This window comes from Rattus norvegicus, chromosome 13, assembly GCF_036323735.1.
Source record: "Rattus norvegicus strain BN/NHsdMcwi chromosome 13, GRCr8, whole genome shotgun sequence".
NCBI lineage: Eukaryota > Metazoa > Chordata > Mammalia > Rodentia > Muridae > Rattus > Rattus norvegicus.
The window spans coordinates 79,054,199-79,081,517 of record NC_086031.1 but is presented as its reverse complement, the minus strand read 5'-3'; the positions used below and the strand labels follow the sequence as shown (position 1 = coordinate 79,081,517).

At 43.5% G+C, this 27,319-nt stretch overlaps 1 protein-coding gene across 1 annotated transcript in view; it reads right to left on the bottom strand.

Moving 5' to 3' along the window:
* Positions 1-27,319, bottom strand: part of F5 (coagulation factor V) — a 69,591-nt gene that overhangs the window by 34,730 nt on the left and 7,542 nt on the right. Inside the window, exons 3-11 of the mRNA NM_001419051.1 lie at positions 23,764-23,886; positions 14,569-14,781; positions 12,555-12,698; positions 8,753-8,974; positions 6,462-6,627; positions 5,294-5,471; positions 3,640-3,739; positions 3,121-3,332; positions 1,082-1,232 (exon numbers count right to left, since the gene is read on the bottom strand). Of these exons, the coding sequence (NP_001405980.1) occupies positions 1,082-1,232; positions 3,121-3,332; positions 3,640-3,739; positions 5,294-5,471; positions 6,462-6,627; positions 8,753-8,974; positions 12,555-12,698; positions 14,569-14,781; positions 23,764-23,886 (1,509 nt within the window). The remainder of the gene's footprint in view (positions 1-1,081; positions 1,233-3,120; positions 3,333-3,639; positions 3,740-5,293; positions 5,472-6,461; positions 6,628-8,752; positions 8,975-12,554; positions 12,699-14,568; positions 14,782-23,763; positions 23,887-27,319) is intronic.

Genomic DNA, 27,319 nt, shown 5'->3' with positions numbered 1-27,319 from the left:
TGCTAAAATCCTCAGGTTCCACTGACCAAAGCCCTCAGTGCCTTCCCCCAAAGCTTCCTCACTGCCTAAAGCATGTACAGTTAAACACACATACACACACCACACAATCACACCCACCCACCCGCCAGGCATATACATCATACACAATACACCAAAACACACATACATACCACATACAAACACACCATATACACACCACAAACAACCACACGCGTACATGCCACATACAACATACATACTACCCCACATACTACTCACATAATCACACAATACCACAATCACACCACATACACATATCACACACCACAGATGACCACTTACACAATCTCACACACACACCACAATCATACACACATAATCATACCACACACACATATCACACACCACAGACAACTACACACACAATCACACACAAATAACCATACTACAACATACACAATCTCACACACACACATCACAATCATACACATATAATCATACTACACATACACACACACATATCACACACCACAGACAACTACACACACAATCACACACAAATAACCATACTACAACATACACAATCTCACACACACACATCACAATCATACACATATAATCATACCACACACACACATATCACACACCACAGACAACTACACACACAATCACACACAAATAACCATACTACAACATACACAATCTCACACACACACATCACAATCATACACATATAATCATACCACACACACACATCACACACCACAAACTACACACACAATCACACCCATACACATAACCATACTACACACATACACATATCACACACCACATCGTATACCACTACCCCACCCCCTCCCAACGCACTTTGGAAGTAGGATGCCATCCTGACTTATAGGATCACCAGGCTTTGAGCCTTTTCCTAACAGACTATAGGCTTTGGCTGCCATCTTGTCCAGTCAACAAGTCCTTGAGCTGTGAGTGAGGAGAGGAGAGGGTGACTAGAGAGGATTACGCCCATCATCACATTTCTGCCTCTGGGTACAGACACACTGCGACCGCCAGGGTGGAAAAGATGGATGGAAACAGGGGTCTGACTTACTGTTCATGATGTTTGATTCATAAAACTTGGGGTCATCACGCTTCACCTCATCGGGATTCTCACAAAACTTGTTGATGTTGTCCTCGATGTACCAGCTCTTGTTCTCATCAAACATAGCAAACACGACCTCCTGCTCCATGTCTGCTACCCTCTGCAGGGGAAAGGGCAGTGATCACAGCTCCCGTTGGCTGCCTATTTCCCCATGGTCGTGGGGTCCGGAGAAGCCACGTGTCAGGCACCTATGAGCCCATTATTTACCAAACACTTATCAAAGATAAAGCTAATATGTGAACACAAACAGAGGGAGTCAGAGAATTCGGTCAAAAATACCCAGGGGGAAAATTCTGGCCAGTACAGCACCGGCAAGTCAGTGTGTGTGTGTGATCCAAAACTTTTCAGAGTGAATGGATGGCTGTGTTCTAAATGGGCGGGCAGAAAGGATGGCCAGGCAGAAGGCTGCCGCAGGACAGCCCACGCCCTTCCTTCCCTGGGTTGTTTCCTACTTCCATAAATCAGGACATCTGCCTATTTTGCATGCCTTTGGATAAGGCCTCGTCCACTATTCCTTGGCCTAATGAGTGAACCTAACTGGAAATAAAAGGAGACCTCACTGTCAATGAAGATAAACTCAGGCTGCTGCCGATGTAGTTCAGTTGCTGAAGTGTTTGCTTGGCATGCATAAAGCCCTGGGTTCGATCCCCAGTACCACAGTAAACCAGGTGTGGTAGCGTTTGTCTCTAATCCTGGAACTCAGGAGGCACCCAAGCTCAAGGTTATCCTCCACTAAAAAACCAGTTTGAGGCCTGCCTGAATTAACAAGAGAAATCTGTCTCGGGACATAAACAAAAGCAAACCAGCAAACACCACCAACAAAAAAATAAAAAAATAAAACAAGGGGGTGGGGCTCAAGTGGTCAAGAGCCCTGGCATATCTCCCAGAGCACCAGGGGTTCACAGCCATCTATAACCATAGTTACAGGGGACCTAACTAACACCTTCTTCTGTCTAATATGGGCACCAGGTATACACACTGCATGCAGGCAAGACACCCATACACATAAAATAAAACAAACCTAAAGTTTAAAAAGAAAAGAAAAGGAAGGAAAGAAAATCTTTAAAAAGTCCAAGGCTATCCTGGGCTATAATAGTGAGTGTGAGGTCATGTCTCAAAATAAAAACAGACTCAGAAATCTAGTCTCTTTGATCACATTCTTTGCTATAACTAAGTTCTATCACAGAAGGACTTTTGGCAGGCTCAAACTTCACTAAAACTATGGCTGCAAAGGTCCTAGCTCTCGGGGGCTCTCTTCTGTCTCTGCTGCTTGCCTCAGAAAACAGCAGAGATTGGTACCGAGTTCACACTGAGCTCCCAAGCCACTCTGTAAACACATTTCTAGGCAGGACAGTGTTGCCTACTTAACCAGAGGAAGGGATTAAAGGAGTCCAGATGGCTCCTTCATCACACGGTCCACAGGTTTGAATCTAAAACACGATCTAGCGGGATGTGCTTTTCTGCAGCCAGAGTCCAGAGGAAAAGAGGCGGAGCAGCAATGAGAGAATACGAGATGATTCTGACGATAAAGATCCCCACACTGCTGATAAAGAAGACTAATGATTGCTGTATTTTAGAACGGAAACCCTCCCATCCAGTAGGGAGACTTAATCTGTGCCAGTGAGGAGAAATTCCTCTTTTCTTTCTTTTTTTTTGGGGGGGGGCTTCTTAGTTTCTTTCTTTCTTCCTTCCTTCCTTCCTTCCTTCCTTCCTTCCTTCCTTCCTTCCTTCCTTTCTTTCTTTCTTTCTTTCTTCCTTTCTTTCTTTCCTTCTTAAAGATTTATTTACTTTATTTATGAGCACACTGAAGCTATCTTCAGACACACCAGAAGAGGGCATCAGATTCCATTACAGATGGTTGTGAGCCACCATGGGGTTGCTAGGATTTGACTGCCTCTGGAAGGGCAGTCAGTGCTCTTAACAGATGAGCCATCTCTCCAGCCTTTTTTTTTTTCCTCTCTTATTTTGGTTTCATTATGGATAAATACCTGTATGCCTCTCTGGTCCAGGGACCTGCTCTTACAAATTAGAAGGAGCCCTATCAGTCCAGAGGCAATGTCCCTTGTAACATCCACATCACTGTAGTATGGCCTTGTTAAGCACTGGGCGTCATTTTCCGTGGGTTCGTCAAACTCTAGAATGTTCCATTTGTAAGTGAAGGTTTCTCCTGGTTGAACTGGTTTGATCATGGTGTGACTGCCTGGAAGAAAATATACGCTATTAATTTTTAGAAAAATTATTTCATCATAATAAATATCTCCCTTAGCTTTTATCTAGCGTGATTAATATGAAGAAAGAAATATTCTTCTTGTATTAAACTCTTGACAACAGATAGCATGTAGCTGTTCAATGTTTCTCCGCTAGATGTCGCCAATGACACTCGGAAAGGAGGGATACCCTTCCACATTACTGACCGCATTTGTCATAACCACTGAGCAAATCGGACACGAGGAAACTCTGGAAGCCTCTCGGAGATTGAGAGTCTCCAAGAAGTGAAAGGTTCCCACCTGAGGTGGAGGAAGAATTGACTCCATCTTCGTAAGGAGAGAAGGTCACCCCATGCGGGTAAATGCTGTACGGTCGGCTGGCCATGTTTTTGAACACGATCTACAAAGTTAAGTCATTGTTATTATTTCTGTGTTGAAGGTCACTCGTAAGAACTATCTCAGACAAGAGGAGGGCAGCATCTTGTGTGTGCGTGTATGGGCAGGTGTGCACACACGGATGTGCAGGCAAGCAGTGGGAAAATCAGTTCCGTTTATCCCCTTGTTACCCCTCATAGCACCTCACCCTCTCCCAACTGGTCTCCACATCCTTTCCCTATTCTTCCAGATTGCACCACATCTCTGCACGTCTCCTCTATGCCTTTTCTCCTCTAAACCACGATGCTTTCCTGCTTGCCAGACTCCCTGAGATCATTGCTAGTGAGGTTAACTTCCTGAATGGCCCCAGTAGCCAGACCCCAAGTTCTAGAGAGAAGATGCTTACATTGAAATCCAATGCACCCCAGTAGAGGCAAAAATGAGGGATGGATCAGAGGGAAGGAAGGCTTTGTTTACTTTCAGATGAACAAAATGGGATTTGTCTAGGGCATGAGTTTCATAGACGTCCTAATTTGTCTGTTAATCTTCAACGGACAACCTTAACCTTATCTTCTTCTCAGTTTGCTGCCAAAGCCTTTGAATCATCCCCAATAGTGAAGGCCCTACATCCTAGGGCCTGGCTAATCATTGCAAACTTCAATTGTCTGTGTCCCTACCCAGCTCTGTGTGTGATGTGACATAATGTTCAAGGTAATTATTTGAAGAAAACTTTAGGCTTTAAAGCAATTGTTTCTCTCTCTCTCTCTCTCTCTCTCTCTCTCTCTCTCTCTCTCTCTCTCTGTGTGTGTGTGTGTGTGTGTGTGTGTGTGTGTGTGTGTTCAGAAGACAACCTGTGGGAGTTGATTCTCTCTTCCCACCAAGGCCTTGGGTAATGAACTCAGGTTTGGCATCAAATGGTTTTATGCACTGAGTCATCTTGCCAGCCAGAGGGTCTTGTACATGTATGAAAGCGGTTGTAACCGGAGACCAGTCATTAGAGCCACACACTTGGACTGTAGCGAAGAATTATTTTTTCCTCTGTTGTGCTGACTCAGATGTTCACAATGGTAACGAGCAATGTCGTTGTCAAAGCCACTCAAGCCTTCTGTATTACAACAGTTGTGAGGCTTTTGTCAAGCACACTGACTTGAAAACTCAGGGCAACAAAGTTCTCCCGGCTCTCTACCTGAAGGGAGCTGTGCTGCATTCAGTGGTGTGTACATCTTGTCCAGGCATATTTACTTTGCTATAAGAGGTAGGATAAACTTTGCAGACAACCTTGGGATTGTCTGCGTGTGTTTCATTACGCTTATTTGTGGCCTCATGGGCTTAGTTTCCATAGAATATTCTTCACTCCTCTAAGGACACTGACTTTGTTTTATTCCCTCTATTCTTTTCTACTTTGATTATCTATCCCAGATCCTTTGTATTATTAAGTAGGATATAAGTACTAAATAAAACTGAAAGCTATGTTTGACTTTAAAATTATATGACTACACTTAAATATATTAAAACTGCCAGTTCCTTGATCTGTCTTTCCCTGTTGAATTCTTCCCTCTTCCATGTTTCTGTTACTTACCTTGAGTGTGTCCCTGACCTGGGCTTTAATAATAGGGCCCAAAATCCCGCTTTGTCTGCTACTTTGATTCTCGATGCGTTTGGTGAAGGTCTCATCTTTATATTCTCTGTAAATGACTTTCTTGTAATGTTTTCCAATTTGGTTTGAGAAGTTATCCAAATGCAGAGACTTGTATAGTCTTAAAGTGAAAGGAAACAAAAGTTAGAATACTTTAAGCAGCGAGTTGAGTACGATGTACGAGAGGGAAACCCTTGGGCACGCAAATGCTGCTTTGGGGTCAGCTAAAATGCTACTTCTGAGAAGACTCAGTGTACTCTGCATCCCGATGCCCTCTGTGTAGCCATCGTAAGTCATCCCCTCTACTATTGGACAAGCAATACATAACTGATGAGAAGCAGCTACTGGGACAGAGCACTCTGTACCCTCATTTACTTATTTATTTATTTTATGGGATTAATAGTATTCCACTGCATGGATATGCTATAACTTGATACTCTTCCAACTGAAGGACCTTCGGAGTTAACTCTAATCTTTTGTCCCTAGCAACATGGCACCAGCGAGCACCCTTTTCAGACAGTCTCCTGAGCTGTGGACAAGAATACTTTTATATCATTCAATTCCAAGAGCACGGTGCCTGGGGCTTACCATTCTTGCACATTTTGTCAAACTATCCCAGAGAATGGCTTTAGCAGCACACTGGGTCTCCAGAATGTGTGATAGGTTTCGCTCTCTACAGCCTCAACAGCAGATGGTGGGATATGAACCTGCCCATCTGACAGGTACAGAATAGCATTCCAGGGAAAAGTTCACGCTCATTTTCCTTACTAGAAATGGCATATGGCGAACTACTAGAGCTTCCGATTTTCTGGCACCTTCCCTTAGATACAAGAACACAAGAATAGCACCTAGCTTGTAGAACTGATGTGACAGCCTTAGCAAACACCTACTACAAGGGTTAACAGTAGCTAGCATTCTACTGCCATTGTTCCTGTTACTATCATCAGGCCACATTCCCATGGGACTTAGTGGATAAGAATGCCTGGTTGGAAACCGACGCACACATCCCTTGAGAGCAGGCCGCTCATGACATCATAATTCAGACCCACACACTGAGGACCCCGTGGGCCATGTTTTTGACCTTTTCGTGGTGGTCTGAACCCCAGCTCACTTGTCCATGTTTGCGGGTATCACAGGTGCGTAGTTCCAAATGACTTCCTCTGCGGCGATGAAGTACTCCCACCTCTTCATGTGCCGCCGCTGCTCTCGGGTGAGCGTCTTGGAGCTCCTGGTTTTCTTTGGGCAGTTTTTAATGTCAATATAAGCCTGCATCCCAGCTGGATTAGAATACAAAGACAGTCGTAGAATTCCAGAGAAACAATTATCCATCTGAAATGTGTGTTAAACAATCAATTCACAGAAACAAATGACAGCAGCAAGAACAATGCTCAGACCGTCTTCAGCTGTTCCAGCCTGAACTCTTTAATGGGTCTTGGAAGGAAGCAAGAGGAGAGAGGAGGAGAGGAGAGGGTCAAAGGGAAAGGTTGATGAGGCTCTCTGTGTTTCACCTGCAGCAGGAACAAGCTTGAAACCCTGGGCAGAGGGCTGGGGTATTGCTCTGTGGTGAAGTGGACTCAGCGTATAGATGGCTCTCAGTTTGATCCTTAGCACAGCTCTGCTCTCCTCTCCTCTCCTCTCCTCTCCTCCCCTCCCCTCCTCTCCTCCCCTCCCCTCCCCTCTCCTCCCCTCTCCTCTCCTCCCCTCCCCCTACAAAATAAATACATATAAAACAAGAAATCACTTTAATTATTTTTCCTGTTATCCCCTTGTTAAATGAAGACCATCAAAAGGTATACTTAGTGTGATTGTTAAATAATAATTCATAATAACAATTGACCTTAATTTTAGTTTTATTTTTTGTTTTATTTCTATTAGTAACTACATGAGAGTGATAGCTTATCTGGGTCATCACTTCATCATACTTAGTTTTATTTTTGTTTTATTTCTATTATTATCTACACAAGAGTGATAGTTTACTTGGGGTCATGACTTCACTGTAGTTTCGATTGCTCAGAATGAAAAAGAAATGTTCTCACACAGTGTTTATTCATTTCTCAAGAGCCTGCATACCTGGTTGTGACAAATGGTTTCCTATGGTAACAGATTTGCTTCTCTAGCAACATGAATGTTCCTCTCAATAGTCTAAAAGCAAAAATGTGTAATATGACAGATGTCTCATATCTATGGTACCACATGACTACTGCTGGGCACTTCATCCCCACCCCCCAGAATTCACTGATGTTCTCTGGAGTCATTTCTAGTTAGTGTGATGGCTAATGACTTTAATTCCCACATTGGGGAGGCTGAGACTGGAGACTTGCCATGATTTCAAGCCAGCTAAGAACTTATGATAAGTTTTAGGAACGCTTGCATTATAGCGTAAGACTCTATATCAACAATCAGACCACATATCATTTGTGGTCTGTTCAACACACACTGATTGGGTTCTTTTCTGTGCCGGAATATGGTGTCCACCTCATTGCACCAGAGTACATTATCATCTTTGGTCTGGTCAGTCTTGGTAGCTCTGTACCTCTATAAATGTGTGGCTATTTCCCTTCACCTGTCCTAGTTTCTAGGTCCTTTCCTTTGCCTACATATGAAAAAATTCCAAAAACGCATTCACATAGACATTAATTTTCTTCCTCCTTTGTGGAAGTGGAGACCTCTTAAGCTTTTGTTTTACATTAAAAGGTCTTTTCAATGCCTGCACCTCCTTCATCCCCAGTTAGTGGGTTTTAAGTCTAACAGCAAAATGTCTAATGGTGCCTTAGGAACCAGGATGCACGTGTCTAGGTGGGGTTGCCTAAAAGGTTAAAGGAGAAGAAACAGGTTAGTAACCTGGGAAGCAATGGTGCTCACTCCGCACTGTCGGGAAGTGTCGAGGTTTGGGCTGTGTGTTGTAATGCTACATACCAGCTCTGGTTGCCCAAGGGACAAGGAGATCCTCACCACGGGATGCTATGTAACCTTGCACAGTATTTAAAGCTATTGGTCGGATAAAGATGCCTACAGTCTGCAGCTGGGCAGAAGAGAGGTCGGCAGGGATTTGGTTGCCAGGCTTGGAGTCTGGGGCAGAGAGCGTGAGGAGGAGAGCAGGGGGATGAAGAGGGAGGAGAACACACCATGGGATAGATGAAATAGGAGAACATGGCCACGTGGGCTGGCCAGTTGGAGTGAGAGCGGTCCGGGCAGAACATGGCAAGTCAAATCTCAGAGTTATTGATAGGGAAGTAGACAAAATAGCTTAGAGCATTGACATCAGCCCAGCTCGAGTGCTATTAAGGCTTATTATAAATATAAAGGCTTTGTGTCTTCTACCTGGGAATTAAATGATCCAAGGTGGAGTAGAACCACCCCCCTCCCCAATTAATTTTAACCACAATAAGACAGGTTTCTTGCCTTGATAATGCTTTGGGATGAGAGAAGAAACAATCCATTTTCCTTCTGGGCTCATAGTCATGTTGGCAGTTGTAGATGTCGCACTGACCAGAGTCACGGTGGACACTTTATGTTGGTTCTGCTCTAGGACTTGGCCGTTGAAGTGAATAGAAAACAATTCTGGTCCCGAGCTCATCCCAATCAGATGCCAGCTGACATGATCGTAGGCACAGACTGTTACATCTGAGGGAGAGACAACATCCAAACACAGAGATGGGAAGCAGGGAATCACCACTCATGTACCAAGTAGCAGCACAAAGCGGGGGTAGAGGTTAGAATGGGGGCCACTCCTTCAGAGCTGCAGGGACAGCTAAGGGACAAAGGCTATGGGGCAGCTAACTATGGGATGAACCATCCTGGTTTGTGCAGGATTGAGAGGTCTGTCAGGACACAGGGCTCCCAGTGTACGAAGTGATAAAGTCTTGGACAAAATGGAGTGACTATTCACATCCATCTGGCCTTACTTGGAAGAAGTCCTCAGTCCCTCCAACAGGCCTGAGTGTCAGGACCTAATCCTCTTCTGCAAACAGAGGTCAAGCTCTGTCAAAGTAGAAGAAAGTGTGAAGATTGCTGAAGAAATTTCTATTGCCTCTTTACCCTCTTTTAAATTATGTTAGTAACTTGGTTGCTACTGGTGTCCTCACTGAGACTGAGACACTGCGAGACTTTTTGTGCACGGATCACTAACAGCCGAGGAAGAAAACCAAGGAGAAAGCCCAGTTTTGCTTTCTTGGTTGCCACAGTGATTGAGAAAATGCTTATTTGCCTGGGAGAGAGTCCAGTCTTGGATCCTACTCAGATCTATATTCACTAGATAAGAGAAGGATGCTATGGGATTTAGTTTCTTATTCTTGGAGGCACTTGTCCTTTCTGAAAGCCTTGCAAACAGGAAGCTGGGAGGTAACACGAAGGTATGCATACCTGTGGGTGCATTTATCCCATTCAGAAACAGCCCACACGGTATTGTCATGCCTACTCAGTGCATGTTACTCTAGAAGACTGGGAGCTTTACCGGCATTAAGTATTATGTCTACTAATGATTTTCCCCCTTTTCTTGCTCTTTTGCACTTATTTGAAGGTACTCTTTCTTTTCAAGTACAAATTTATAATCTTTATTTCCCAATCAAGTTGTTTCTATTCTTTGCACACACAGTCCACTAGTTCAGCTTTCATGTATTTACATGGATTATGTCCGTGTCAGGATACAGACAGAGGGATTGTTGATTCCATTTCCGGGAACAGCATATTGAGACTCCTGGTTGGTAAGGACCACCCAGAGGCAGGGAAAGGAATGAGATATGGATTCAGATCTTCCAAGGTCAATTAGCGCAGTCTCATGTTTTCAGGAGCCTAGTTTTGAAACCCAATTAATACTCAGAGCTGCATGAGCCCATCAGAAGATGGCGCCAAATGGAATACAATAAAAATTTAAAGCAATATTAGACCCTGACTCTTGACAATGATGGTTTTTCTGTAAGAGAAGCCATTGGTGATATTGATACATGACGAAGTTTAGAATTTTTGCTTTTGTTCACAATTATTTATTTATTTTGTGTATGGGCATGGGCACAAATGCCATGATTCGTATGTGTAGGTCAGAGGACGACCTGTGAAAGTTGGTTTTCTCTTTCCACCATGAGGATCTTAGAGATCCAACTCGGATCATCAGACATGCAGAAAAGCACTCGCACCTGGTACACTATCTCACCAGCCCGAGGAACTTTTAATAGAGAAATATTGTCATTTTTTCCTAAACTGAACATAAATAAATACTATCTATTAATTATGGTATATATCTATACATATATTATGGGATATATCTGTATCTGTGTTTATACACACAAAAAAATATACACATACATATTAAGGGACCGATTCTTAGCTCTTTATATTGTATCTGGTGATTGTAAATTTGAAATTTGAAATGTTAATCTGGAATAGAAGTCAAGATTAGAATCTCCCATAGAGAAATAAACAGTTTCCCAATCACCAGGAGAACAAAAAAAGAGTAAATCTAGGCTTTCCTCCTTTAGGGATATACTGTTAAATGGATATTTGCCCCAGAGCTAGAATTACCCAAGATACAATCCACAGACCACATGAAGCTAAAGAAGAAGGACGACCAAAGTGCAGATGCTTCAGTCCTTCTTAGAAGGGGGAACAAAAATATTCATAGGAGGAGATATGGAGCAGAGACTAAATGAATGGCCATTCAGAGCCTGCCCCACCTGGGGATCCAGCCCACATACATACAGCCACCAAACTCAGTCACTATTGGGGATGCCAAGAGGTGCATGCTGACAGGAGCCTGATATAGCTGTCTCCTGAGAGGCTCTGCCAAAGTATGACTCTCACAGCCAACCATTGAACTGAGAACGTGGTCCCCATTGAAGGAGTTAGAGAAAAAATTGAAGGAGCTGAAACGGTTAGCAACCCCATAAGAACAACAATACCTACCAACCAGAGCTCTCAGGGACTAAACCACCATCCAAAGAGTACACATGGACAGACCCATGACTCCAAATGTATGTGTAGTAGAGGATGGCCTTGTTGGGCACCAATGGGAGGAGAAGCCCTTGGTCCTGCCAAGGCTGGGTCCCCAGTGTAGGGGAATGTCAGGGCAGGGAGGCAGTAAGGGGTGGGCGGATGGGTGGGTGAACACCCTCACAAAAGAAGGGGAGGATGGGATAGGGGTTTATGGGTGGGAAACCGGGAAAAAGGATAACATTTGAAATGTAAATAAAATTTAAAAATTCAATTAAAAAGACATTAAAAATTGCACCCATTAAAGAAAAGAGATAAACTGTAACCATAGCAACCTTCCATACCACTTTTCTCTGTCTTTCTACTAGGACTGGAGGCTTCATTCTAAGTCAGTTCTAGTAGAAAGACAGAGAAGAAGTGGTGTAGGTGTTTGCTATGGTTACAATGTCTCCTCAAAGGCTCTGTGTGATGAATTTCCGGTGGCAGAACCTAGAACCATAGAGCCTAGTGGAAGGTGGTTAGGTCTCTGGAAGGGATTAATATAGTTAGTTCTCATGGGATCTTGGCTAACTCTCACAAGAGCAAGTTATCATAAAGTTATTATGATGCAAGCCCCAGCCCTGTTCTTAGACTCTTCTACATGTAGCCATTTCCCTTTTTGCTTCATCGCCCTACTGTGATACAGACAAGTGGCCCCTCATGGAAGGCTGAGCTGATGAGCTGCCAGTCTAGATCTTTCTGCTTCTGAAACTGAATTCTTTTAAAATATCTTTTTCTTTATATAATAGGCAGCATTCAATATTTTGTTATAGCAACATAAAATTGACTAGTACAGTGGAAGTCATTTACACACACACACACACACACATACACACACTTAACAGCTAGTATGATTTTACTTTCTAATAAAATTCTATGAGAAAACCTTCCACATGCCATTGGATATTGTTCATCAATAGACTTTTGAACTGCTAATAATACATTTGTATGGTGCAGTATACTGTTACAGAGCGACTCTGTAGACATTGATATGCTCCGAGTACTGTACCTAATAAGGCTCCTTGTTAACCTCCTGACTTATCTGTTGTACTTCCTGGGTAAGACAGAAATGATGATAACATCATGAAAATCACTGAATCATTGCACAAGATTGTGATACTTCACCACTAGGCACTGGGGACCAGTGAACATGGTAGTCTCTACCTTAAAGAGAGAACGGGACCAATGTAGGACAAGTGGGTCACTGCCACTGCTGAGTGGTGCATGGCCCCTGTATTACCTGGCATTGTCCTATTCACAAAGCCGTTGACTGTGTACATGAGGGCTGGTGACTGGCTCCAGCTCTTGCTTTCATCAAATACAGCAAACAGAAGCACGTGTTGCTTGTCAAACATCTTCTGAGTCCCATCCTCAGTCAGGGTGCCTGAAAAAGAAGAGACATGCTTCTATCCAGTTACAGATCGAAGAGCACTTTTAGCATTCCCATACACCTGAATTTGAGGTTAGAAACAAATAATGTTGGTATAAATTTGAATCATACATTCCCAGCCAGATCTTATTCTTATAACCCCAGTACACAGGAAGCTGAGTCAGGAGGATCATGAGTTAGAGGATAGCTGGTCTACATAGGGAGTTCAAATCCATTCTGGACTATTAAAAGTTTACCTCAAAAAAATCAAAAACTAACATCATCAACAATGAAAAACCCCATTTCTTCCAGCCTTCTAGACCAGAACACATACCCAGTGTTGAATGAAGCTTTCTCAAGCTGGGACACGAGACTAGAGAAATGGTTCTATCAAGATGAATCCATATTTATACGAGCAAAAATAGTGATAAAATGAAAATGCCTTTTATAAGATTAACAGTCTTTTCAATGCAATCACATATCCTTTAAATGTCAGGAAATTTAAATATATATTTGCATGATGAATGGGAGGGCTGGGTACCTGATCTGTGTACAGGTATAAATGACATTATCTCCATGGTACAGTTGGTTGTGGCTCTTTGGTTGTTTTAATGAACGATGGGTTGAGGTCTCTTAGAGTAAGAGGAGGAAGAAAGGAGAATGTCAAATGCATTTCTAAGAAGCACAGCTAATGGGATTCCTGACTGTTGGGGCACCGTCAGAAGGATGAGCCATGGTGAACAATGTCTTGGGGAACTGTGTGCAAGTCTCCAGGGGGGAAAAAGGCAGAGGGCCTTTTACTTCAGGTGCGTTTTGTTCCCTGGATTGTTCTTGGACATGGTTTTATGTTTCTGGTGACAAACACATTCAATTTATAAAGCATGTTATTCTTGTTGGATGTCAGAACACAGCTATAGAACCCGATCTGGTCAGTTGTGCTCCAAGTCTGCCTATGGCCTTCCGCCTTGCTTGTATCCATTTTCAGAGACAATCTATAGTGTGTACCAGGCAACTGTGCTTAAATTGGTCTGTCCTGAGAAAGTTCTGGAAAAGGGCCGCTCTGTCAATATTTAGTATGGGCTTACAGCATGTATTTACATGTTTTCCTGCATTCAAACATCCTTCCTTGGATCACTGCTTTGCTTCATTAATGTAAAACGTACACTGAAACTGAAGTAAACTTGTCTAGAGCATTAGACTGCAGTCCATTCATTCTTCAAAGACCTCAAATCCCTAGTCTCCCAGACACAGATCTGCATAGGATGACAAAAGTCAGTGCTCACAAAATCTGTGGACCACACCTAAACTGTTCAACTCATTATTAAGAAGCCAAGCTGACCTGGGGGTGGTGACTCACACCTGTGATCCTCCACTAACTAGGGAAACAAGGGGCGAAATATCACTATAAGTTCAAGGCCCTTTCTACTAAAACAACCAACCAACCAACCAATCCACCTTCAACCAAATAACCACAGAAGAGAAAGCTGGAGTTGCCTATGCTTATAAACCAAACCACCAACACAGACTCCAGCTATGTCAGTTGTGCCAGCCACTGTCATTTCCAGGAACTCTCTCAGTTACTAGGGTGTTGTACACTTCGAAATGAATAGGCCTGGCTTTGAGGTACTGGTCATACAAGTATGCAGGCAGGATGTCAAGAACAGACTTGAAGCAAGTTGCCATTGACTGAGATGAAGGGAGGTTTTAGAAGAAATAGGGGGAAGCCAGTACCAAGTGCCACTTTCTCTTAGCCATGATCTGATCTCCATTCCCTGCTGCATCACCTACAGGAAGGTATCGAGGTTCCCCCACACTTCAGCCCAATAGAATCTCCCAGCCAGCCCAGCGGCTTTGCTGTAATTGGTTCTGCTGGTATTGGTCTTACCTTCCTTGCAGATGAGCAGAGGCCCAATCAGGCCTGAGTTGAAATCCTGGGTCAGGTTTTCATAGGAGTAGTAGATGTGGGTGAGGCATGGTGGGTCATCAGGTGTGGGCCCGCTGTCCTCACCGATGAACCATTCATAGGTGTATTCCTCTCCAGCAGCCACAGCATCGTCCTTCCTCTCAGCCGGGGATGTGTGGTCCAGGTAAGAAGCCCCTGGAGAAGTGACCGCCACAAAGACATCCAGAGTTTTCCACCACTCGCCAGTGTGGAGAAAGGGTGATGCGCTAGCTCTGTGCAGATCACCTGCCTTTCACAGCAACTTTTACACTCAGAGGAGTCATACACACTGCACACACCAACCTCTATCCCATATTTACACTCCACAGTGCCCTGAGGAGTAAATGTTATTAGCAAAAGCTGTTATTAGTTAAGGCTGACCAAGTTAGTTTCCAGGGTATCAGAAAAACTGTTTATATGTAATCAGAGACTCACATACATTTCATCGATAGACCACCTCATAATACGAGAATCAGTATGTTTTCTTCAGAGTTCTCCACACGTCATGCTAGTTTACTGTTAGCATCGGATGTGTGTGCTGTTTGCGTGTTGTTTTGTTTGGCTCTGAAAAAACTATGTCTTCTTTCCCGAGGCAGTCATCCTCAGTCCTGTTTTTTTGTTTTTGTTTTTAGTCCTTGCCACTGGACCTTTCTGGCTCTTCCCCACCCCTGCGGTCTCCACATCCAGCTCCTGCATGCAGCCTACTCCTTGGGCACATGAAGCCAGTCTGTCCCAGGGTGAAGATGCCTCGCTTCATTGTGTAAAGACCCATTGACAACCTATGAACACCGGGCACTCCCTCCAGGAGTAGAGGGGTGACGTAGAAACCAGTCTTCCGTTTTGGAAGAAGAACCTAGATTAAAAGGAGTCTGGAGGGTTGAGAGGTAGTAACGATGGAGCAAGCAAGAGCAGGAAGGGGAGAGGTCAGGGTCCTAGGCAATCGACAGGGACCGGCTTCCTCTTTGCCAGAGGCACTCTTCACTCAACAGGTGAAGCTTTCTCTATCATCAGTTGGTGCCAAGGTTCCTCTTTGGGATGAAGTTGCCTTCGTTTGGCGCAAGGTGAGACCATCAGAGTATAGGGAAACAATCCTGAAGTGTTTCACATTATGGGCAAAGGGCCAGTGGGAACTATTTTTTCCTGAAGGGATTGCACTTTTGAAAAGAGAAATACTAGGTCTTTCTAGCCTGCTTTCTTCCTTCCTTCCTCCCTCCCTTTCTTTCTTTCTTTCTTTCTTTCTTTCTTTCTTTCCTTCTCTCTTTCCTTCCTTTCTTCCTTCTTTCTCTATCCCTGTCCTCTTCTGCCTCCCACTTTTCATTGCATTGATTGATATATGATAAGGTTCATCAAATTTAAGTATAATATTTGGTGAGTTTTAACCAATGCGTATAGTCATTATAACTAGTCAGTGAATGTAGAGAATAGCTCCTTCGCTCAAAGTATCCTTATGTTACCTGTAATCAATACCCTCTCCTACCCAGGCCCAAGAAATTATTTATCTGCTTTCTTGTACTAAAACTTTGTTTTTTATATAATGTCATATAAATAGTATAATACATTATTTTTGGTTTATGTTTGGTAGCTCCTAGTGCTGTGATAAAACACCCTAAGCCACTTGCTGAGGAAATCGGAGCAGGAACTCAAACAAGGCAGGAACCTGAAGGCAGGGTTTTATGCAGAAAAAAAGGGGTGCTTCTTACTGGTTTGCTCTCCTTGGCTTGCTCAGCCTACTTTCTCATAGCAACCATGACTACCAGTCCAGGGATGACACCACCCACAATGGGCTGGGCCTTCTCACATCAATCACCAGTTAAGACAATACCTCACAGGCTATTATCGAAGCTCCCAGAGTTCATAGCTGGGTAAGATTGGTGATTATGTTCTTTCCCCAGTAGCATGCATAGAATCTCCCAGTACTATGAAGTCTAACCAGTACAGAAGGAGCTTCCGGGTCAGTACCAGCTTGATTTCCTCACGTCCTATAACTCATGTATATCCTAGCACAACATTTTAAGGATGTCCCTCACTGTCATGTAACTTACACTAACTCCAGAGTGAGAGGTCTGCTCCTCCCCGTGTATGGGATCTCTTTTTCTGACTACGTTGAATAGTTTTGTTCCATCATTAGTTTTTGATCATGTGGTCATGCTCTGCTCTGATGCAGTTTTCTTCCTGTTTCTACTTCTCAGCTTTGTCAATTCCTTCTCTTTTCATTAAAATTTTCATACTGTTTTAAACATATTCTTTCTTCTCCTTCAACTCCTCCCATATCCTATCTACTTCCCTACCCATTCAACTTTATTATCCCTCTCCTTCTCCTTTTCCCTCTCTCTCTCCCTCCCCCTGCCTCTCCCTCTGAAAAAATAACCAGGAAAATGAAAATCAAAACAAACAAACAAAAAACCCTGACTAATAAAAAGAAAAGTCAACAAGACAAAAATAATCAAAACCAAAGAACATATTCTCTTTCTCTCTGTCTCTCTGTCTCTCTGTCTGTCTCTCTGTCTCTGTCTCTCCCCCCCCCCCCCAGAACAACAACAAAAATACTCACCCAAAATATGGAGCCCATGTTGCATGAACTCACTACTCCTGGGCATGGGGCACACCTTAGAGTGGAATTCATATACCCAGTGTCACTCTATTGGAGAAAATTAAATTTCTCTTCCCTAGCAGGTACCAGTCACAAAGAGCTTCCAGATGAAGGGTGAGACCTTGTGTCCATTTCCCATCTCAGTGCTGGGAATCTGTCTTCTCTGAACTGTGCATTCTCACTCTCTGCACGTTGTGTATTGTGAGTCTCTGCACTAGTTCCCATCTACTGTAAGAAGGAGCCTCTCTGATGCTGGATGAGCGAGGCTAGTCTATGTCGTAGCAGAAGGTCATGGGGAGTCATCTATTGCTGCGTTCCTTTGGCAGAATAATAGTAGTTATTCAGGGTCCATGAATAACTAGGGTCTAGTCTTGGGTTTCTGTCCATTTCTAATCAGGAGGTGGTTGGGTTACTACCATAACATTTGCAGTAGAGAAGTCTCTGAGGAAGAATCTCAGAGGACAAATGGGGAGCTTTATCTCTGAAGGCTCTGAAGCAAACACAAACAGGACTGATAAGGTGGGTCACACCCTCCCAGTTCTGGCTTTGTGCGACAACTGGTAGGCATTTGGTTCCTTGAGCTGTTTGCCCTACATGAGGCATGGATGCTGGCCTTTACTAAGTGAGTCTTCCTCCACAGCCTCATGGGTTAAGACATGGTGTTTGCTGAACTGAAGCTTCCACTGTTTTAGCTGCTGCAACCCACAGAGGATTCCGATAGTAGGAAGTAGCGTCTTCCTTCTGTCTTTTTAGACCCTCCAAAAGCAGAAAGTGGCCTACTTTGTGGGGTAAGAGGTTGCCTGATAAAATGTCTGCTTATCTTTTAGATGTCTGATTAAGTACAGCTCACTCCTTCTCTGACTTCTATGTTACATGGAGATGATAGTCTTTTTAAAATTATATGATTGTTTTCATATATTTGTATATGCAATACATAGGCATATGTGTATGATTGCACGTGTGTCCATGTGCATGTAGAGACTGATGTTGACATCAGGTATCTTCCTCAATGGTCTCTATCTTCTAAACTTCCTAAGCCCCGGGATTACAGGAGGGCCTCCACAGCCACATCCCCTGCTGGGGATCCAAACTCGTGTCCTCACACTTGCATAATAACCATTTTTACACATTGGGCCAATTCCTATCACAATTTATGATTAAATATTTGTTAGATTGTATGAATCATGATACCTTTTCCTGCTAGGTTGAGGTAGAAGGCTCACAAACCTTGACATCAGAATTAAAACTTTTGGGTTATACTCATGTGAACTTGGAAAGGGCCCTTAATAGTCTTTTAAAGCCCTTTATCTTAAATTAAAATAATTCCTTTTCTAGAGATACATTTTTATGGGATATGAAGGCTCTCTCTCTCTCTCTCTCACACACACACACACACACACACACACACACACACACACACACAGAGAGAGAGAGAGAGAGAGAGAGAGAGAGAGAGAGAGAGAGAGAGAGTCCTTCCACTCAGCTTCTCGAATGTGAGCATTACAGAACTGACCCTATATTTAGATGAAAAATATCTTAGTACTCTTGTGTTCTAACACATCTGAGAAAGACTAGATTGGGTTGGTCCTAGGTTGCTATAGAGTCCCACAGCCTGGGTGGCATCTAAGCACAGCCATTCTTTATGTATCTTAAGGCTAGACATGGTTTCAGCATGATGGTGCTCTCATGAGGCCCTCCTTGGTACAGAGGGATATCATTTCATCTTGTTCTCAGGAGGCACACAGAGGCTGAAGGATGAAGGAGCTCCACCGGAAGTTCCATTTCTAAGGGTCCAAAACCCATCATGAAGGTTGGGGCTCCATGACTCGAGTCCCTCCCAAAGGCCTGATCTGGTCTCATCAAGGATCAGGTTTTCAGCATATGAAATTTATAAAACACAAACATGGACTCTATATCAGGAATGTATCTATTTTAAGGTGAGGGAAATTGGTAATAAGACAAGATAACTGCTTATACTCACTGACAAAACTAATACATTTCTGAGCAAAGGGAGGGCGATACAGTGTCCTTGTTTCTTATAAGTCATCAGTCCTTCAGTGTAGCCCAACAGTGATTGCCATGGCTCTCACCACCACCCAGAGCATCCTGGGCTCTGTGCCAGGTGCAGAGGCGAAGGGGACCAGGGAAAGCACACGATGGTGCTGTGGTTGTGATGGCTTTGACCCACGGCCCTTCAATGCGGAGGCCATAATCAGAACATGCTATGCTGCCTGTCCTGAAGAAAAGCCTATGTAAGAACTCCCTTCTAGGTGCTCGCCTGACTTTCCTAGTGTCATCAATTTTATTTGTGAAAGTTTAGTGGCTTACACTCAAGCTTAACCCCCATTGGGTTTTAGAACCGGTACAGAACAGGATTCTGTGACACGCAGGCAGGTACTGAAAGGGTTGCTAATGGCAACCCAAATGGATGTCCGAAAGAAAAGCTTCGTTTCTCATTTTGACGTAAGATAGTATTTTGTATACTTGAGTGCTAATTTTAATTGTTTAAAAGGTGAATCACGGGGAACCAGGAAATAAACAGTGAACAATATGGATTTGTACATGGAGTGTATCCTGTGAGTACACACAGGGCCACCACAAAAAGTATTAGAAGAGAATTTAATCAATGTTTTTATTCTTTTCATTGCACATTAGTTTACCTCTAGAATAAAACACGAGTGTCGGGGCTGGAGAGATGGCTCAGTGGTTAAGAGCACTGACTGTTCTTCCCCAGGTCCTAAGTTCAAATCCCAGCAACCACATGGTGGCTCACAACCATCTGTAATGGGATCTGATGCCCTCTTCTGGAGTGTCTGAAGACAGCGACGGTGTACTTACATATATAAAGTAAATAATTAAATAAATCTTTAAAAAACAAGTGTTATATTTGTCATGCTGTAATCAATACAGTGTAAAAGACAATAGAAACAGCTATTGAGAGGAAGCATTTGTGAAGTTCTGATAAATCTTATTTTGACTTTGTAATCCAAATAAAGTTAAAATTCTAAATTGAAAAGAAGAGAAATGGACAGGACAGGTTGTGATAGGGACACACAAGTCCTTGTTCATCCTATGGCAGAGTAAACATCTTACACGAGAGTTCTCCTTCATTTCGTACTTACTCAGTTCTGTTCAGTTTCTGCGCAGTCCACAGTCAACTTTATAACGAGTTGACCCGTCGTGATGTAGGAATTAATTTCAAAGAGGCCCCAGTGTGTTTTTAAACATTAAATGGTGCATGCAAGCTTTGGGGCAAAGTGAAGTTCTGTAAAGTTCTGTTACCCTTAAGGCTGCTCATTTATTAACTCTCCCCTTGTTATTGTTTTTTGTAAGAATTTTTCCTCCTGTTTATGACACACAGTGAATGGCTCTGTGCATGCAGAGAATCAGAATGTTCAGTTAGAAGCTATAAATTAGACAATGGGCAAATTAACACCAGTTTTGTATAATGAATTTGACTCCACTGCATAGACATAAGAGAGTTTTTTAAAATGGAAAATGCAGCTTTTGTGCTTTATGAGAATTTTTATACCAATCATTACAATTTGTTTCATACTTGGCAAAAAAAATAAATAAACTGTGTTAAGAATTAGAATGTTATGAAAACTCTAGAGGAATTACTTTTCATATACAGAATTTTGCAGCACTTAGATGCACAATACAATCTCTTGGATTTTTAAAATTCAGGACTCTAGTTTACTAGCAGGTGGCTAAATGTAATGAAAATTTAATATTAAATATAATTTAGTACATTTTATATAACTCTAAGAACAATACAAAGCAACTTTACAGATAAATACAAGAATATAAATCAAATGAAAGAATAATGTCAAGGGTCTGGGAGTGGAGTTCAGTGGGACGTAGCGCTCACCTAGCGTTTTTGAGATGCTGGGTCTGATCCTCAGTACACACAGACACACACACACACAGAGATACACACAGACACACACACAGATACACACACACAGATATACACACAGATACATAGACACACACACAGACACACACACACAGAGATACACACACAGATACACACACAGATACACACACAGATACACACACAGATACACACACACAGATACATACACACACACAAACACAGAGATACACAGAGATACACACACAGACACACACACACAGACACACACACAGATACACACACAGACACACACAGATACACACACAGATACATACACACACATGCACACACACACAGATACACACACACACACACAGACACACAGAAACACAGACACAGAGAGAGACACACCGAGACATAGAGGGAAGGAGAGGGAGACAGACAGAAAGATAGTGAGAAGAAAGAACAATAACAGTATCAAGATTTATCGTGAAACATACTTTCTCAAAATAATCACTCAAAATTTGAAAGTCTTTGGACCACAAAAAGCTTTCATGACCTTAACCTTAGTGCAATGAGTGCTACTTACAGACTTTTTGGAAATTAAAATTAATTTCATTTTGATTAAAATTATTTTAGTGATAGAAAATTTGGGTGTTTTAAATGGTGTGTGTCTGTGAGTGGGGTGTGTGTGTGTGTGTGTGTGTGTGTGTGTGTGTGTGTGCATGTGTGTGTGAGTGGTGACCCGATCATTCTTGCTCTTAGTCCCTTGAGACAGAGCTTCTTAGTGAAGACGAAGCTCAGTTGGTGACCAGCAAGCCTACAGGTCTCTGTCTCCATCCCCGTGCCCAAGCATGAATATTATGGGTGCTTCTTATGGGAGGTCTGGAAATTTGAACTTGTGCCCTCAAGTTTGTTGAGTAAGCACTTGTACGCGCAGATCTGTTTTTCCAGACTCAATGCAAAGTTTGGAATTGTCAATCCCATTAGAAAGGAATTGTCAAACCGAGGGTGGGGGTGGGAGGAAGGGGGGAGTGGGGGTTGGGGGAAGGAGGGTAGGGGTCGCCTTTTCAACCTACCTGCAACAATGGATTCTCAAACCTATGCCTCTTATCTCTGCCCCCCACTGTCTGCCTAGTGAACATTTGCTCCTGGAAGAAAGAATTGCTTCCACAGAGCTGGTTCACCATATTTATCCTCACAAAAATAATTATACAGGTAGACAATAGGTGAGGGTTAAGGTTAGACACAGACGAGGGAGGAGATACTGTATTTTAACCCAGAGGGGTATGACACAATAGATGTCTCTCTACATTAAGGGAACTGTGTACTAAGATTACGTCTTGTCTTCTAGGGACTCCCCCTTCACCCCCACCCCATGTATCTGTATTTACCGTGTTATTTTGATCTTACAGGACTACAGGCGCGCGCGCGTATACAGCGCTGTGATCTATGAGCTAGAATAGATGTGTCAGGGCATTTTCAGTAATTTTGTCTCACCAATGCTTGCTGACTGAGTGAGGGAGGGTCAAATAAACATCGAAGGAGGATGAATGGTGCTGCAAAGTCCATTTCCTCCTCCGCAAACAGCTGAGCTGAGGGGCAGAGTCCACAGCCCTTCCTCCCCCACGCTGGGAGTTTGAAAGGGACCGGCTCGCCATGCTCTCCTTCCCTGCTCTGCATTGCTGGACTCCAGTTAAAGAAACCCAATAAGTGGGCTCGTCTCTGTATGAATCTGGGAAACGTAGAAGAGACCCCTGGGCACCCCATCTCATTCAGGAACTTGCCAAGTGTCCCAATTTCTTTGTTGCTGTGACAAAACGCCGACCCAAAGCAACTTGGAGAGGGAGTGTCGCCCAGATTACAGGCTACCGTCCATTATCGAGGGAAGCCACAGCAGAAACTCAAGGCAGAAGCCAGAGCAGAGACCACCAGAAGTCTGCTCGTGAATTCGTTGTCCTGGCTTGCTCTGCTGCCTTTCTTTATACAGCCCAGACTCACTGCCCAGGGATAGTACCATACACCGTGAGCCGGAACCTCCCAAACCAATTAACAGTCAAGAAAATGCTCCATGAACAGGTTCAGGAGCAAATATAAGGAAGGTAACTCCGCGAGTGAAACCTCCTCTTTCCAGATAGCCTGAATCTTATTGCCTGCAAAACTGAATGCATTAATTTATTTAGTAGCTGGCTTTAAAAGAATGTTTGCTCGCCTTCCTTACCATGGGGTTTGCTTATGTTTGCTATTAGAAGTCACAGAAGCAGGGAAGGGAAGCATAGAGCAGGGAAGGAGTCATGGAGTTCAAGCGGACTCCATTTGCCCTACATTTATCTGCCTGCTGATGAGTCTTGCTTGTACTTACCGTAGAAACGTCCACTCGTTTTTGCCTTAAACCATCTGAGAATTGTATTGTTATCTCCACTTTAAGATTAACCTACGGAATCGAGGCAATTTTCCCACCCACCTTACCAGGAACAGGAGCCTAACAGAATCTCAGTGTTTAGATGATTCTAAAACCACTCGTTCTCATCTCTGAAACCAAAAGCAGGTTCACTTTTTATGACTACGATTTTCAGGGAAAGGCTTTTCTCTAAGAGTGTGTGGCTAACAATCCCGGCCTTAATATTTAGCAACGATATTAAGGTGATCTACCTCTTCTCCTGTCAGAGAGATAATAGGTTCATCTTACCTTCTGAAAATTTGCTGTATCTAATTCCTTGAGGGTGGATGCTTAGAGGTTTGTCTGCTTTGTTTCTAAAGTGAACCTTGATGGTGTCGCCAACTTCAGCATATAAAGTTGGTCCGAGAAGTCCTAAGGAAGGATAGGTTTGAAATTGTTTATATTCAAGATCATGAAAGACATATAGAGGAACATATAGAAAGGCCCCGACATGATTTTTGTCACTCCTCCGGATCTCCGCCTGCTTCTCTTGGACTTGACCTTCTGAGCTTTGCATCTTTGCTATCCCATCACCATTATGGCTTACCGTGTAAGAACTGAAAGGCAAATCCTTAGCCTCAAGCCAAAGCAACTGCAAAGAGTCGAGAGATTGTTTGCCCCAGATTCTCAACCACACAAACAACAAAAGGCAAAGCTGTGATTTCAACTTAAATCTACCAGACTCTAGGTACTGAGTTTTAAGCCACCTTTTTACATAGTACCTCACACCTTGCATTCATTTAGTCATCCGTCCATCCATCTGTCCATCCATCCATACATCTACACATACATACATACATACATACATACATCATCCATCCATACATCTATCCATCCATCCATCCATCCATCCATCCATCCATCCATCCATCCATCCATCTATTCATCAGATGCTAAGTACTCATGTCTTATACGTCAGTTACTGTGGTTGACACAGATGAGAATTAGACGAGATGAGTTGAGAAATACCAAGGGAAATATTCTAATAAATAATCACACACGTATTTAATTATGAACTGGAAGAGCATCAAAGGAGAGGCCACTCAGACGAGTGGCGATGGAGGACAGTGAACACAGGCAGCTCTAGCTGACGGGGGAACTGCTGCCATCGAGCGCTGTGTAGAGAAGTCTGTTCCAGGCTTGTGAATGGGGAGCGGATCAGGGCTGCCCAGCACTTTCCTGAGGAAGCGATGCTTTCTATGAGGAGCAAGGATGGAGGAACACAGAGATGGGCAAGTGAGACCAGCAAGTGCAAAGCCTCTAAGACAGCAGAAACCTTGGCCTACTGAGAAAGCAGTCGAGGGCTCCTGAAGCACTTAGTAGGTAAGAAAGCAAGGCACTGAAAGGCATCATTGTCTTGGAACCAATCACTCAGGGCCAGATAGAACATTTGGAATTTGGGTTTTCATCTGATAATAGTGAGGATGTTGTTGGGTTTTTTTTTGTTTGTTTGTTTGTTTTGTTTTTCTGTAGGATACAACATGACCCAGACTTTTTAATGGTTTTTTTTTTTTTTGGTTCTTTAATTTTTCTTTTGCTTTCCATTTAAGTCTCTCTCTCTCTCTCTCTTCCTCTCCCTCTCCTCCTCCCCCCTCTCTCTCCTTCCTTTCCTTCCAGATGTTGATATTTAAGTGCTGTCTATTTCTTAAAAATGACCTGGGGGAGAAACTGGGGTAGAAGCCGACGGAAGGCTCTGAAAAAGACATTGGTGAGATGAAGGACACAGTGGAAGTCTTCAGCAAAGAAAAGGCCAGACATAGATGCTGGGGATGAAACCTCTGAGTTTTAGATGGTATTGGCTGTGGACTAAGGGGCGGGGCCGACAAGGTGTTACAGTGCCAGCAAGGGTCTGCCTGGGGGCTGGGTAGATGGTGACAGGCTGTAGGATGTAAGATGCCATACGATGATTCTTTCAGTGTGTGTGGTGGGCAGAGCAATGGTCTCCCCTCCCATGTCACGTGCCTTGCATGATAAGAGGGACTATACATATGGTTAAATTAATGGTTAACTGTGGGAGTCCGAGATGTTCCTGGATCACAGGTAAGTCTTATGCAGTCACAGAGTTACACACTAAAGGGTCACAGGAGAAGCTTGAGAAGGACATTAGAAGATGCCACTCGGCCAGCTCTGAAAATGGCAGAAGGGGGAAACATGTCAACGAACACAGGCGGCTCTAATTAAAGAAAAAGCTAGGAAGTGACTTCTCTGGGGTTTCCAGAAGAGACAGAGCTCTGCCAACACCTCTATTTAACCCTGGTGAACCCCACTCTGATCCTCCACATCCAGAACTCTAACTGCCAACAGAAGGAAAAATAACTCATGTTTTGAGGCAGGGGCTTGTCATGTAGCCTGAGCTGGCCTTGTGGCACTCGTGACCTCATTGTTCTGCTTCCCAAAGATGTTTGCCAGGCCATCTGGATGGTTCATTCTTTCTCCAAAGCACTAAATGTGTGGTAATTTGTCACAGCTCAACAGAGGTCCTGCCTCCCCTGGTCCGCTCCCATCACTCTACTCTGTCTCTCCATTCTCTGCCTATTTTTCTACCCAGTGCCATCCTGTCCCTGCCTTCTCCATTGCTATCTCTCTAGCCACTGTCATCCTGTCCCTGCCTTCTCCATTGCTATCTCTCTAGCCACTGTCATCCTGTCCCTGCCTTCTCTGCTCCTATCTTCCTGGCCACTCTTGTCCTGTTCCTTTTGTGGAAGCATCCATCTTGGAATTTATATTGTTTCTATGCCAGGAGCCTTTTGTTTGTTTTTCCGTTTACTCTGGACAGAATCGTGGAAGTCCCCTTCCTCATGTCTCAATTTAGAGGTGGTTGACAAAATTTGGCTATGTGTGTGGAGAAAAGGATCGAGTGTGGGGGTTGGCTTGCCCAAGATCAGTCAGTGGCTCCCTGGCATCGCTGAGACTAGAATCCCGGTCTTGGAGATCCCAAGAAAAATATTTCCCTGATTCTTTAGTGCAGGGTAAGACCCTTGCCTTCCTCGAATAGTCCAGATGGTTCTGTTGGCTTCTGACGTTATCTGCTTCATTGGCTGACCCTGTCTTCTGAGTGTTACCTTTCGTCTAGCTTACCAGGGAAGCACAACCTGTCCAGGCTGCCCACAGTCCAGTACTTACCAGCAGCACTGTCACGGTATTTGGTTGTCCTGACTCTCTTGCATGGTTATTTGTTTGTTGTTGTCACATGGCTACAAATGCCAGCTGCCAAGAAAAACTTTCCTAGGTTATTTGACCGAGTAAGACCTCTTACTTCAATGGGCACTTTGACAGTTGGGGCTATTCATTCAACTCCCTTCCTGCTTCTTTAGAATTAAGGCCCAACCAAAGGATGTTTTCATAACTGTGACTCAAATACCTTAGTGCATGTAGCAGACCCAAGGTTAAGTATTTCCTTTTATCCCAGCCATATAGTCTAAGCCCTTTCTACTGATGGTTTGATGGGAGAGAAGGAAGGTTAGGAGAAGGAGTGATGCACCTTAGGGTTCGAGAAGACTGTAGAGAAAGTAGCCAGTCTCATTTAGGTGGAGAATTGGAAAGACCACAGTAGATGGGCTAATCAGACCCCCTGCTCTCAGCCAAACGAAGAGTTACATCCCACAAGACAGCCACAGTTAGCAGTTCAAGCTCACTGGGGGGACAAGAATTTCATAACCTCCACTAGAAAAACGTGGAGATTCAAAACTCTGAAGCCCAAGTTGGATTCCTAAAACTGCATCTGGTCTCCCCAACTGTCTAAGTATCCACAAACCTCATTAGGATGCCGCCTTCAGACTGTACCCCAAACAACTTCCTCTGTTCT